At 54.8% G+C, this 13004-nt stretch overlaps 1 protein-coding gene across 1 annotated transcript in view; it reads left to right on the plus strand.

Moving 5' to 3' along the window:
- The first annotated feature begins 3515 nt into the window (after positions 1-3515).
- LOC138735774 (coiled-coil domain-containing protein 152) overlaps positions 3516-13004 on the plus strand; it is a 242561-nt gene continuing 233072 nt past the window's right edge. The window contains exon 1 of the mRNA XM_069884164.1: positions 3516-3608. Within this exon, the coding sequence (XP_069740265.1) occupies positions 3592-3608 (17 nt within the window). The 5' untranslated portion in view covers positions 3516-3591. The remainder of the gene's footprint in view (positions 3609-13004) is intronic.

Below are 13004 nucleotides of genomic sequence, written 5' to 3' on the forward strand. Positions count from 1 at the left end.
TGAGCCTGGACATCTGTTCCTTTAAAGACAATAGTCCATTTCAATTCTACAACATTAGTTCCATTAACACCTACTTGCAAAGTCTTCATCGCCACTCTTCATGGATTCTGTAAGGACACTGGCAGACATGAAGTCTATGTTGAGGCATAGCTCTTGCATTTGAAATGAGATGTCTTTTGTGAAATGTTACCTAGATGGCTGTTTGTGAAGTGTTCCTAAACTAATACCCAAACCCCTACAATCTAACCTTACCCCTTCAGCTAAATTTTATTCCATAATTGTATTAACTTATTCTGCAACAACTATTAAAAAAATATAAATAATAGTGCACTAAAAGTCAATGCCTTTGGTTCATTGATTATTTGGGAATCTGATGGCAGCGGGGAAGAAGCTGTCCTGCTGCTGAGTGTTCATCTTACAGCTCCTGTACCAGGGTAGAGACTATGTTGAGCGGATGGGATCAGTGATAGGCAGAGCTGGAAATGTGATGGGGAAGGCCAGGATAGACCTGGATGGGGCTGGGAGAGGTGGGTAGGGCTGGGTCAAATAGGTGGAGTTTGGGACACATGAGCGGGGCTGGGTCAGATAGGTGGAGTTTGGGACACATGAGCGGGGCTGGGTCAGATAGGTGGAGCTAGGGACACATGGGTAGGGCTGGGTCAGATAGGTGGAGCTTGGGACACATGGGTGGGGCTAGGTCAGATAGGTGGAGTTTGGGACACATTGGTAGGGCTGGGTCAGATAGGTGGAGCTTGGGACACATGGGCGGGGCTGGGTCAGATAGGTGGAGTTTGGGACACATGGGTGGGGCTGGGTCAGATAGGTGGAGTTTGGGACTCATGGGTGGGGCTGGGTCAGATAGGTGGAGTTTGGGACACATGGGTGGGGCTGGGTCAGATAGGTGGAGCTTGGGACACATGGGTGGGGCTGGGTCAGATAGGTGGATCTTGGGACATATGGGCGGGGCTGGGAGAGATAGGATTTGAGTGGGCAGGGATGGGATTCTGGTGGGCGTGGCTAGGATTCTGAGGGCAGGGATGACTGATGGACAGGTTAGTGACAGAGTTGGGTTGGACTGGGATTTTGGTGGACAGAGAGAGTGCGATGTTCAGAGATTGGCAGGGCTGGGATAGAGATGGGTTGGGCTGGATTAGCAATGGGCAGGGATGGTCAGGGCTGGATTAGTGATGGACAGGGATGGGCAGGGATGGATTAGTGATGAACAGGGATGAGAGAGGGCAGGGATGGGATGATGTGGGTGGGGAATAGATTAAGATGGACAGGGATGGGTGGGGCTGGGAATGTAGAGAGCTGGGAGCATACTGTGATGAACTGGTGGACTGTGATGGACAGGAATGGGTGGAGTTGGGATTGTGATAGGTGGGGTGGCCTGTAATGGTCAGGAATGGGCAGAGCTGGGATTGTGGTGGGCAGGATGGTCTGTGATGGACAGGGCTGGATTAGTGATTTACCGGGTGGTCTGGGATGGACAGGGATGGGCAGGACTGGATTAGTGATGATCAGAGTTGTATTAGGGATAGACAGGGCTGGATTAGTGATGGACAGGGATGGGCGGGGTTGGATTCGTGATGGTCAGGGATGGGTGGGGCTGGATTAGTGAAGGACAGGAATGGGAAGGGCTGGATTAGTGAAGGACAGGAATGGGAAGGGCTGGATTAGTGAAGGACAGGAATGGGAAGGGCTGGATTAGTGAAGGACAGGAATGGGAAGGGCTGGATTAGTGATGGACAGGGATGGGCGGGACTGGATTAGTTATGGATGGGGATGGGCGGGGCTGGATTAGTTATGGACGAGGATGGGCAGGGCTGGATTAGTTATGGATGGATGGGCGGGGCTGGATAAGTGATGGACAGGGATGGGTGGGACTGGATTAGTGATGGACAGGGATGGGCGGGACTGGATTAGTGATGGATGGGGATGGGCGGGGTTGGATTAATGATGGACGGGGATGGGCGGGGCTGGATTAGTGATGGACAGGGATGGGCAGGGCCGGATTATTCATGGCAGGGATGGGCGGAGCTGGATTAGTGATGGATGGGGATGGGCGGGGCTGGATAAGTGATGGACGGGGATGGGCGGGACTGTATTAGTGATGGACAGGGATGGGCGGGGCTGGATTAGTGATGGACAGGGATGGGCGGGACTGGATTAGTGATGGACAGGGATGGGTGGGACTGGATTAGTGATGGACAGGGATGGGCAGGGCCGGATTATTCATGGCAGGGATGGGCGGGGCTGGATTAGTGATGGATGGGGATGGGCGGGGCTGGATTAGTGATGGACGGGGATGGGCGGGACTGTATTAGTGATGGACAGGGATGGGCGGGGCTGGATTAGTGATGGACAGGGATGGGCGGGGCTGGATTAGTGATGGACAGGGATGGGCGGGACTGGATTAGTGATGGACAGGGATGGGCAGGACTGGATTAGTGATGGACAGGGATGGGCGGGGCTGGATTAGTGATTTACAGGGATGGGCGGGACTGTATTAGTGATGGACAGGGATGGGCGGGGCTGGATTAGTGATGGACAGGGATGGGCGGGACTGGATTAGTGATGGACAGGGATGGGCGGGACTAGATTAGTGATGGACAGGGATGGGCGGGGCTGGATTAGTGATGGACAGGGATGGGCAGAGCTGGATTAGTGATGGACAGGGATGGGCGGAACTGGATTAGTGATGGACAGGGATGGGCGGGACTGGATTAGTGATGGACAGGGATGTGCGGGACTGGATTAGTGATGGACAGGGATGGGCGGGACTGGATTAGTGATGGACAGGGATGGGTGGGACTGGATTAGTGATGGACAGGGATGGGCGGGACTGGATTAGTGATGGATGGGGATGGGCGGGGCTGGATTAGTGATGGACAGGGATGGGCGAGGCTGGATTAGTGATGGACAGGGATGGGCGGGACTGGATTATTCATGGCAGGGATGGGCGGGGCTGGATTAGTGATGGATGGGGATGGGCGGGGCTGGATTAGTGATGGACAGGGATGGGCGGGACTGGATTAGTGATGGACAGGGATGGGCGGGACTGGATTAGTGATGGACAGGGATGGGCGGGGATGGGCAGGGCTGGACATGGAATCCCAATAAAGGGGGTTTGGCTCCAACATTTGACGATTCTTTCTCTCCCATGGAAGCTGCTCGACCTTGAGAGATTTTCCCTCCAAAATGGACTTGATAATAAACTCATAGCAAAGGGAAACACATGGCCTAATTTCAGACTCGGATCACATTCCTTTGCATTGGAACATTGCTCCTACCTGCCATCATTCCCTCCGGCTTCAGGACTATCCTCCGAGGTGTGCGGCTGCAAAGCCCAGCATCTGCTCTCCCAGCTCACTCATGCTGCTGATTGGCCAGACTGCAGCAGGGGGCGGGGACACGATTATGATTGGCATCAGGGACAATTAGAGGGCGTGGCTAGGTATCTGATTGGCCGGGCTGGGTCGAGGGCGGGGCTACGTGGGTGATTGGCAGAGCTGGGTAGCCGGGCGTGATTTGATCTGTGATTGGGAGGGGGCGGGGCTGGGTCAGCGGGTTGGTGTTTGGCTGGATTATATGGCCGTGATTGGAAGGTTTGTGTTGAGGACGAGCCTGGGTCGCTGATTGGCAGGGGGTCTGAGATGGTGATTGGCAAGGATTGATAGTGGGCGGGGCTTGATCGGTGCAGGTCAAGGTAGGGCAGAACGGGGGAGAGGCTGGGACTTGGCCGGTGATTGGCGGGCCTGGGTTCAGCAGGTGGCGGGAATGCTTCGGGCGGCTCCATGCTGCTCGTGAAGACCGTTGGTCGGAGTGAGGTGGGTGCGCGGGAGGCGCGCGTGGAGGGACGGGGCAGGGACCAATCAAAGGCGAGGTTGCGGTTTGGCGCGCGCCATCTCGAGCTTCCTTTCCCCATTGGGCCGTGGGCGGCAGAGCGGCGCAACCGACATCTGTGGTGGAAAAGAGCGGCGTGGCGCGCACGTGAGGGAACAAGGAGGTCACGTGAGGGAAAACGGCGGGAACAGCTGAAAGGTGAGACGTGGGGAGTGAGGGGCGTCACGGGAACACGGGGGGCGAGGGGGGACACGGGGGGCGAGGGGGGACACGGGGGGACACGGGGGGCGAGGGGGGACACGGAGGCCGAGGGGGGGACACGGGGGGCGAGGGGGGACACGGAGGCCGAGGGGGGACACGGGGGGCGGGGGGGCAAGGGGGGACACGGGGGGCGGGGGGGGGCAAGGGGGGACACGGGGGGCGGGGGGGACACGGGGGGCGGGGGGGGACACGGGGGGCGGGGGGGGACACGGGGGGGGCGGGGGGGGACACGGGGGGGGCGGGGGGGGACACGGGGGGGGCGGGGGGGGACACGGGGGGGGACACGGGGGGGGCGGGGGGGGACGCGGGGGGCGAGGGGGGACGCGGGGGGCGAGGGGGGACACGCGGGGGCGAGGGGGGACACGGGGGGCGAGGGGGGGACACGGGGGCGAGGGGGAGACACGGGGGGCGAGGGGGGACACGGGGGGCGAGGGGGGACACGGGGGGCGAGGGGGGGTTAGATGCTTAATAGGGGATTCATTTTAACAGTTCAGAAATGGACAGGTACATGATGGGTGGGGAATGAAGGGCTATGAACTGGCAGGTCAGAATAAAAACTAGAATGGGATGGAGTTAGTAGAAGAACCGACTCGGGACGGTGGAATACTGGATCTCCTGTCAGGGAACGAACTAGGTCAGGTATCGGACATTAATGTTGGAGAACCAATTGGGTCTAGTGGCCATAATTCTTGTTAGTTTTCGGGTAGTTTTAGGGAAGAGCAAGGAGGGGCCTAAAGTTGAGGTTCTGGATTGGAGAAGAGCAAATTTCGTAGGAATGAGAAGGGATTTGGGGAGTATTGAGTGGGACAGGATATTTTCAGGTGAGGGTGTAAATGAAAAATGGAGGATATTCAAAAAAGAAATTTTGAGGGTACAGAGTAGTTATGTCCCAGTGTGGATCAAAGGAAAGGCTGGAAGTCATAGGGAGGCTTGGTTTTCGAGGAATATTGGAAATTTGGTTAGGAGAAAAAGGGAGGTGTACAAGAGGTATAAAGAGCAGGGAGCTGAGAAGTTGAAGGAGGACTACAAGAAGTGTAGAAGGAATCTTAAGAAAGAAATTAGAAAGGCCAAAAAAAGGCACGAAGAGGCTTTGGCAGACAGAGTAAAAATAAATCCAAAGGGTTTCTATAAGTCTTCCTTCTTTGGCTTGGCTTCGCGGACGAAGATTTATGGAGGGGGTAAAAAGTCCACGTCAGCTGCAGGCTCGTTTGTGGCTGACAAGTCCGATGCGGGACAGGCAGACACGATTGCAGCGGTTGCAAGGGAAAATTGGTTGGTTGGGGTTGGGTGTTGGGTTTTTCCTCCTTTGCCTTTTGTCAGTGAGGTGGGCTCTGCGGTCTTCTTCAAAGGAGGTTGCTGCCCGCCAAACTGTGAGGCGCCAAGATGCACGGTTTGAGGCGTTATCAGCCCACTGGCTGTGGTTAATGTGGCAGGCACCAAGAGATTTCTTTAGGCAGTCCTTGTACCTTTTCTTTGGTGCACCTCTGTCACGGTGGCCAGTGGAGAGCTCGCCATATAACACGATCTTGGGAAGGCGATGGACCTCCATTCTGGAGACGTGACCCATCCAGCGCAGCTGGATCTTCAGCAGCGTGGACTCGATGCTGTCGACCTCTGCCATCTCGAGTACTTCGACGTTAGGGGTGTAAGCGCTCCAATGGATGTTGAGGATGGAGCGGAGACAACGCTGGTGGAAGCGTTCTAGGAGCCGTAGGTGGTGCCGGTAGAGGACCCATGATTCGGAGCCGAACAGGAGTGTGGGTATGACAACGGCTCTGTATACGCTTATCTTTGTGAGGTTTTTCAGTTGGTTGTTTTTCCAGACTCTTTTGTGTAGTCTTCCAAAGGCGCTATTTGCCTTGGCGAGTCTGTTGTCTATCTCATTGTCGATCCTTGCATCTGATGAAATGGTGCAGCCGAGATAGGTAAACTGGTTGACCGTTTTGAGTTTTGTGTGCCCGATGGAGATGTGGGGGGGCTGGTAGTCATGGTGGGGAGCTGGCTGATGGAGGACCTCAGTTTTCTTCAGGCTGACTTCCAGGCCAAACATTTTGGCAGTTTCCGCAAAGCAGGACGTCAAGTGCTGAAGAGCTGGCTCTGAATGGGCAACTAAAGCGGCATCATCTGCAAAGAGTAGTTCACGGACAAGTTTCTCTTGTGTCTTGGTGTGAGCTTGCAGGCGCCTCAGATTGAAGAGACTGCCATCCGTGCGGTACCGGATGTAAACAGCGTCTTCATTGTTGGGGTCTTTCATGGCTTGGTTCAGCATCATGCTGAAGAAGATTGATAAGAGGGTTGGTGCGAGAACACAGCCTTGCTTCACGCCATTGTTAATGGAGAAGGGTTCAGAGAGCTCATTGCTGTATCTGACCCGACCTTGTTGGTTTTCGTGCAGTTGGATAATCATGTTGAGGAACTTTGGGGGACATCCGATGCGCTCTAGTATTTGCCAAAGCCCTTTCCTGCTCACGGTGTCGAAGGCTTTGGTGAGGTCAACAAAGGTGATGTAGAGTCCTTTGTTTTGTTCTCTGCACTTTTCTTGGAGCTGTCTGAGGGCAAGGACCATGTCAGTGGTTCCTCTGTTTGCGCGAAAGCCGCACTGTGATTCTGGGAGAATATTCTCAGCGACACTAGGTATTATTCTATTTAGTAGAATCCTAGCGAAGATTTTGCCTGCAATGGAGAGCAATGTGATTCCCCTGTAGTTTGAGCAGTCTGATTTCTTGCCTTTGTTTTTGTACAGGGTGATGATGGTGGCATCACGAAGATCCTGAGGCAGATTACCTTGGTCCCAACAAAGCTTGAAAAACTCATGCAGTTTGGCATGCAGAGTTTTGCCGCCAGCCTTCCAGACTTCTGGGGGGATTCCATCCATACCTGCTGCTTTGCCACTTTTCAGTTGTTCGATTGCTTTGTATGTCTCATCCAGGGTGGGAACCTCATCCAGCTCTAGCCTTAGGGGCTGTTGAGGGAGCTGGAGCAGGGCGGAATCTTGGACTGAGCGGTTGGCACTGAAAAGAGATTGGAAGTGTTCTGACCATCGGTTGAGGATGGAGATCTTGTCGCTGAGGAGGACTTTGCCGTCTGAGCTGCGCAGCGGGCTTTGGACTTGGGGTGAGGGGCCGTACACAGCCTTTAGAGCCTCGTAGAAACCCCTGAAGTCGCCAATGTCCGCGCTGAGCTGGGTTCGTTTGGCGAGGCTAGTCCACCACTCATTTTGGATCTCCCGGAGTTTGCGCTGAAGATGGCTGCATGCGCGATGGAAGGCTTGTTTCTTCTCTGGACAGGACGGCTTTGTAAGGTGAGCCTGGTGGGCAGCTCGCTTCTTTGCCAGCAGCTCCTGGATTTCCTGGCTGTTTTCGTCAAACCAGTCCTTGTTTTTCCTGGAGGAGAAGCCCAGTACCTCTTCAGTGGATTGCAGTATGGTAGTCTTCAACTGATCCCAGAGGGTTTCAGGGGACGGGTCCGTGAGGCGGGTTGCAACGTCAAGCTTTGCTTTGAGGTTTGCCTGGAAGTTTCCTCTCGCTTCGTCTGACTGCAGGTTTCCAACATTGAACCTCTTTCTGGGGGCTTTATTGTTCCTGGGCTTTGGCTTGAAGTGAAGGTTGAGCTTGCAGCGAACCAGCCGGTGGTCAGTGTGGCATTCCGCGCTAGGCATGACCCTGGTGTGGAGCACATCTTGTTTGTCACTTTCTCGCACCAGGATGTAGTCCAGGAGGTGCCAGTGTTTGGATCGGGGATGCATCCAGGTGGTCTTAAGGCTGTCCCTCTGCTGAAAAAGGGTGTTTGTAATGACAAGTCGCTGTTCTGCGCAGAGCTCCAACAGGAGGCGCCCATTGTCGTTGCACTTGCCGACGCCATGCTTGCCCAGGATTCCTGGCCAGGTTTCTGAGTCTTTGCCGACACGAGCGTTGAAGTCGCCCAGGATGACAACCTTGTCGGCTGTAGGGGTACGTTGGATGAGGTTGCGCAGGTCTGTGTAGAACTTGTTCTTTTCTGCTGGTTCCGCCTGGAGGGTTGGAGCATAGACACTGATGAGGGTGATGTGACGCTTGTTTTGAAGTGGGAGTTGCATGGACATGATTCGGTCCGAGAGGCCTGTCGGAAGGTTTTCGAGTTTGGAGGCAATGAAGCTCTTGACCATGAAGCCTACACCAGATTGGCGTCGTTCATCCGAAAGCTTGCCAGACCAGTAGAGTGTGTAGCCCGCGCCGCGTTCTTGGAGGCTGCCTACATCTGCCAGGCGGACTTCACTGAGAGCGGCTATGTCGATGTCAAGTCTGAGGAGTTCATGTGCAATGAGGGCAGACCGACGTTCAGGTCGGTGGCTGTCAGCCTTGTCTAGCATGGTTCTGATGTTCCAGCATGCTAGCTTGAGTTTGTGAGCATCTTTTGAGGGGGAGGACGTGGAGGGGGAGGACGTGGAGGGGGAGGACGTGGAGGGGGAGGACGTGGAGGGGGAGGACGTGGAGGGGGAGGACGTGGAGGGGGAGGACGTGGAGGGGGAGGACGTGGAGGGGGAGGACGTGGAGGGGGAGGACGTGGAGGGGGAGGACGTGGAGGGGGAGGACGTGGAGGGGGAGGACGTGGAGGGGGAGGACGTGGAGGGGGAGGACGTGGAGGGGGAGGACGTGGAGGGGGAGGACGTGGAGGGGGAGGACGTGGAGGGGGAGGACGTGGAGGGGGAGGACGTGGAGGGGGAGGACGTGGAGGGGGAGGACGTGGAGGGGGAGGACGTGGAGGGGGAGGACGTGGAGGGGGAGGACGTGGAGGGGGAGGACGTGGAGGGGGAGGACGTGGAGGGGGAGGACGTGGAGGGGGAGGACGTGGAGGGGGAGGACGTGGAGGGGGAGGACGTGGAGGGGGAGGACGTGGAGGGGGAGGACGTGGAGGGGGAGGACGTGGAGGGGGAGGACGTGGAGGGGGAGGACGTGGAGGGGGAGGACGTGGAGGGGGAGGACGTGGAGGGGGAGGACGTGGAGGGGGAGGACGTGGAGGGGGAGGACGTGGAGGGGGAGGACGTGGAGGGGGAGGACGTGGAGGGGGAGGACGTGGAGGGGGAGGACGTGGAGGGGGAGGACGTGGAGGGGGAGGACGTGGAGGGGGAGGACGTGGAGGGGGAGGACGTGGAGGGGGAGGACGTGGAGGGGGAGGACGTGGAGGGGGAGGACGTGGAGGGGGAGGACGTGGAGGGGGAGGACGTGGAGGGGGAGGACGTGGAGGGGGAGGACGTGGAGGGGGAGGACGTGGAGGGGGAGGACGTGGAGGGGGAGGACGTGGAGGGGGAGGACGTGGAGGGGGAGGACGTGGAGGGGGAGGACGTGGAGGGGGAGGACGTGGAGGGGGAGGACGTGGAGGGGGAGGACGTGGAGGGGGAGGACGTGGAGGGGGAGGACGTGGAGGGGGAGGACGTGGAGGGGGAGGACGTGGAGGGGGAGGACGTGGAGGGGGAGGACGTGGAGGGGGAGGACGTGGAGGGGGAGGACGTGGAGGGGGAGGACGTGGAGGGGGAGGACGTGGAGGGGGAGGACGTGGAGGGGGAGGACGTGGAGGGGGAGGACGTGGAGGGGGAGGACGTGGAGGGGGAGGACGTGGAGGGGGAGGACGTGGAGGGGGAGGACGTGGAGGGGGAGGACGTGGAGGGGGAGGACGTGGACCTGTCCTCGGGCCTGCGCAAAGGAGCTTTTAGGTGGAGTGCAGTGCGCGCAGTACTGGCCCCACCCTTTACACCCATGGTTTGTGTGCCGTGGCCAAGCAAGCTGGGACGTGGCAGCGAGGTCCTTGGGTCGTAGGTTTTATATCGGAGTAGCCTTCTCTGATAAAAGTAAAAGATTAGTGAGGGATAAAATTGGACCTCTTGTAGAATGCGAGGGTAGGCTGAGTGAGAAGTCTGAGGAATTGGGGGAAAGTTTGAATGATTTCTTTGCCTCGGTATTCACTAGGGAAAAAAATGTTGAAACAGTTGAAGAAAAGAAAAATAGTGGGGAGGTCTTGAATCATATAAGGATAACCGAGGACGTAGTGATGGCTGTGTTAAAAAAGATAAAGGTGGATAAATCTCCCGGACCGGACAAAATATTCCCTAGGACACTCAGGGAGGCTAGTGGACAGTTAGTGGGGCCATTAACAGAGATATTTAGGATGTCACTGGCCACAGGGGTGGTACCAAAGGATTGGAGGGTGGCGCATGTGGTTCCTCTGTTTAAGAAAGGGTCCAAATGCAAACCTGGGAATTATAGGCCCGTGAGTCTGATGTCTGTGGTGGGCAAGTTGATGGAAAGTGTTCTGAGGGATGCTATTTATAAATTTTTGGATGTACCAGGATTGATAGGGAGTAATCAGCATGGTTTTGTCAGGGGTAGATCATGCTTGACAAACCTGATTGAGTTCTTCGAGGGGGTTACAAAAAAGGTTGATGAAGGGAAAGCTGTGGATGTTGTCTATTTAAACTTTAGTAAAGCTTTTGACAAAGTTCCCCACAGGAGGTTAGGAAAAAAGGTGGAGGAATTAGGTATAAATGAGGAGGTAGTGAAATGGATTCAGCAGTGGTTGGATGGAAGGTGTCAGAGAGTAGTGGTAGGAAATTGTTTGTCCAATTGGAGGCCGGTGACTAGTGGAGTTCCTCAGGGATCGGTCCTGGGTCCACTATTATTTGTTATATATATTAACGATCTGGATGTAGGGGTGGAGAATTGGATAAGCAAGTTTGCGGATGACACAAAGATTGGTGGGTTGTGGACAGTGAGGAAGATTACCGTAGATTAAAAGGTGATTTAGGAAGGCTGGAGGTGTGGGCTGAGAAATGGCTGATGGAATTTAATACAGATAGGTGTGAGGTGCTACATTTTGGAAAGGCAAATTTAAATAGGTCATATATATTGAATGGTAGACAATTGAGGAGTGCAGAGCAACAAAGGGATTTAGGAGTTGTGGTAAATAGTACCCTCAAGGCTGATACTCAGGTAGATGGTGTGGTGAAGAAGGCATTTGGAATGTTGGCCTTCATAAATCGGAGTATTGAATTCAAGAGTAGGGAGGTTATGATGAAATTGTACAAGGCATTGGTGAGGCCAAATTTGGAATAATGTGTACAGTTTTGGTCACCAAATTATAGGAAAGATATAACAAAGTAGAGAGAGTGCAGAGAAGGTTCACGAGAATGTTGACAGGATTTCAAGGTTTAAGTTGCAGGGAAAGGTTGTGCAGACTGGGGCTTTTTTCTCTGGAACATAGAAGATTGAGAGGGGACTTGATCGAGGTGTTTAAGATTTTAAAAGGGACAGAGAGAGTAAATGTGGATAGGCTTTTTCAATTAAGAAAGGGGGAGATTCAAGCTAGAGGACATGGTTTAAGATTGAAGGGAGAAAATTATAAGGGGAACATGAGGGGAAATTTCTTTACGCAGAGGGTGGTGGGGATGTGGAATGAACTTCCGGCAGACGTGGTCGAGGCGGGATCATTGGTTACATTTAAGGAAAGACTGGATCGTTACATGGATAGGAGGGGACTAGAGGGGTATGGACCGGGTGCTGGTCAGTGGGACTAGGAGGGTGGGGATTTGCTATGGCATGGACTAGTAGGGCCGAACTGGTCTGTTCTGTGCTGTAAGTGGTTATATGGTTACATGAGATCAGGGACCTTGAACGTACAATATTCTTATTCTCTCCTCATATCCCTTGATGCCTTTGTTCCTCTACCCGTTGAATCCACAATCACTATGGCTCGCCCCTTCTCCCCACTTCCCTTCTGAGCCACAGGGCCAGACCCTGTGCCAGAGACCTGACCACTGTGGTAAAACAGAGGAGAATGGCCACCCTGTACTGCCCATTCCTTTTCATACTCTGAGACAGGAACCTGGGTGACCCAGGAGCTCATATTATTTCAAAATGTAGTATTTATTCAAAGAACTTCATCGCACACTACAGGCCCCTTGGCCTTCAGTGCTGTGCTGACGTATATATTCCCATGTGGCGGCTCAGCACCGTGGAGATCAAGCCAGCACATCGGGCGGCGCACACGGTAGTAAACAGCAGCATAACACACTGTTAACACATCCCTTAACACAGCGAACTGGAGCGGCTGAAAGCTGGAGCAGTACAAGACGACCACAAGCCTTAAAATGGCGCTGGCCAAGCTGCCCAGCAAACAGATCAATAGCAGGCTGGGGAAGAAGGGTATTTTCGTTCAAGAATGTTCCCGCCCACTATTGTTATTCATGCGGCTGACGTCAGCCAATCAAACAAATGGCAGGAACTTCAACTGTATAAAAAGAGCTTTTCCAGCCTCAATAAATCTTAGAACTTAACCTCCCACACTGTGATTGTGTGTGTGTTTCTTTGTAGCAGTCGATTGCAATTGGTGACCCTAACAGTTTAGACGCCATCTAAACCCAGCGTTGGATAGAAAAGCAGCAATCAGCACAGTCAAGCTCCCAACCTTCTGGACATTTGGACCCAGCATGTGGTTCAACCAGGCTGAGGCTCAGTTCTAGATTTGGGGCATCACATCTGAAACCACATACTACCACGTGGTCAGCGCCATGGATCCAGACACTGCAGACAGAATGGCCAACTTCATTCACAGGCCACCATCGGAATGCACTTACACTGCCTTCAAAGAGTTAATAACAGAAACCTTTGGGCTCTCGCGGTGAGAGGGGCACGGCTGCTCCACCTGGATGGGCTGGGGGGCAGATGCCTGTCAGTGCTCGTGAATAAATTGCTGGCCCTCCTTGGAGACCATAAGCCCTGCATCATGTTGGAGCAGCTGGCTGAGGACATCCAACTGCCCCTGGCTGACACAGATTTCAGCGACCCTTGGAAAGTCACAGCACAGGCAGATATTCTGTGGAACCAGAAACAGAGGTGCTCGGCTACCATGGGGCTCATCACAAAGTC

Source organism: Narcine bancroftii, chromosome 1 (genome assembly GCF_036971445.1).
Source record: "Narcine bancroftii isolate sNarBan1 chromosome 1, sNarBan1.hap1, whole genome shotgun sequence".
Lineage (NCBI taxonomy): Eukaryota > Metazoa > Chordata > Chondrichthyes > Torpediniformes > Narcinidae > Narcine > Narcine bancroftii.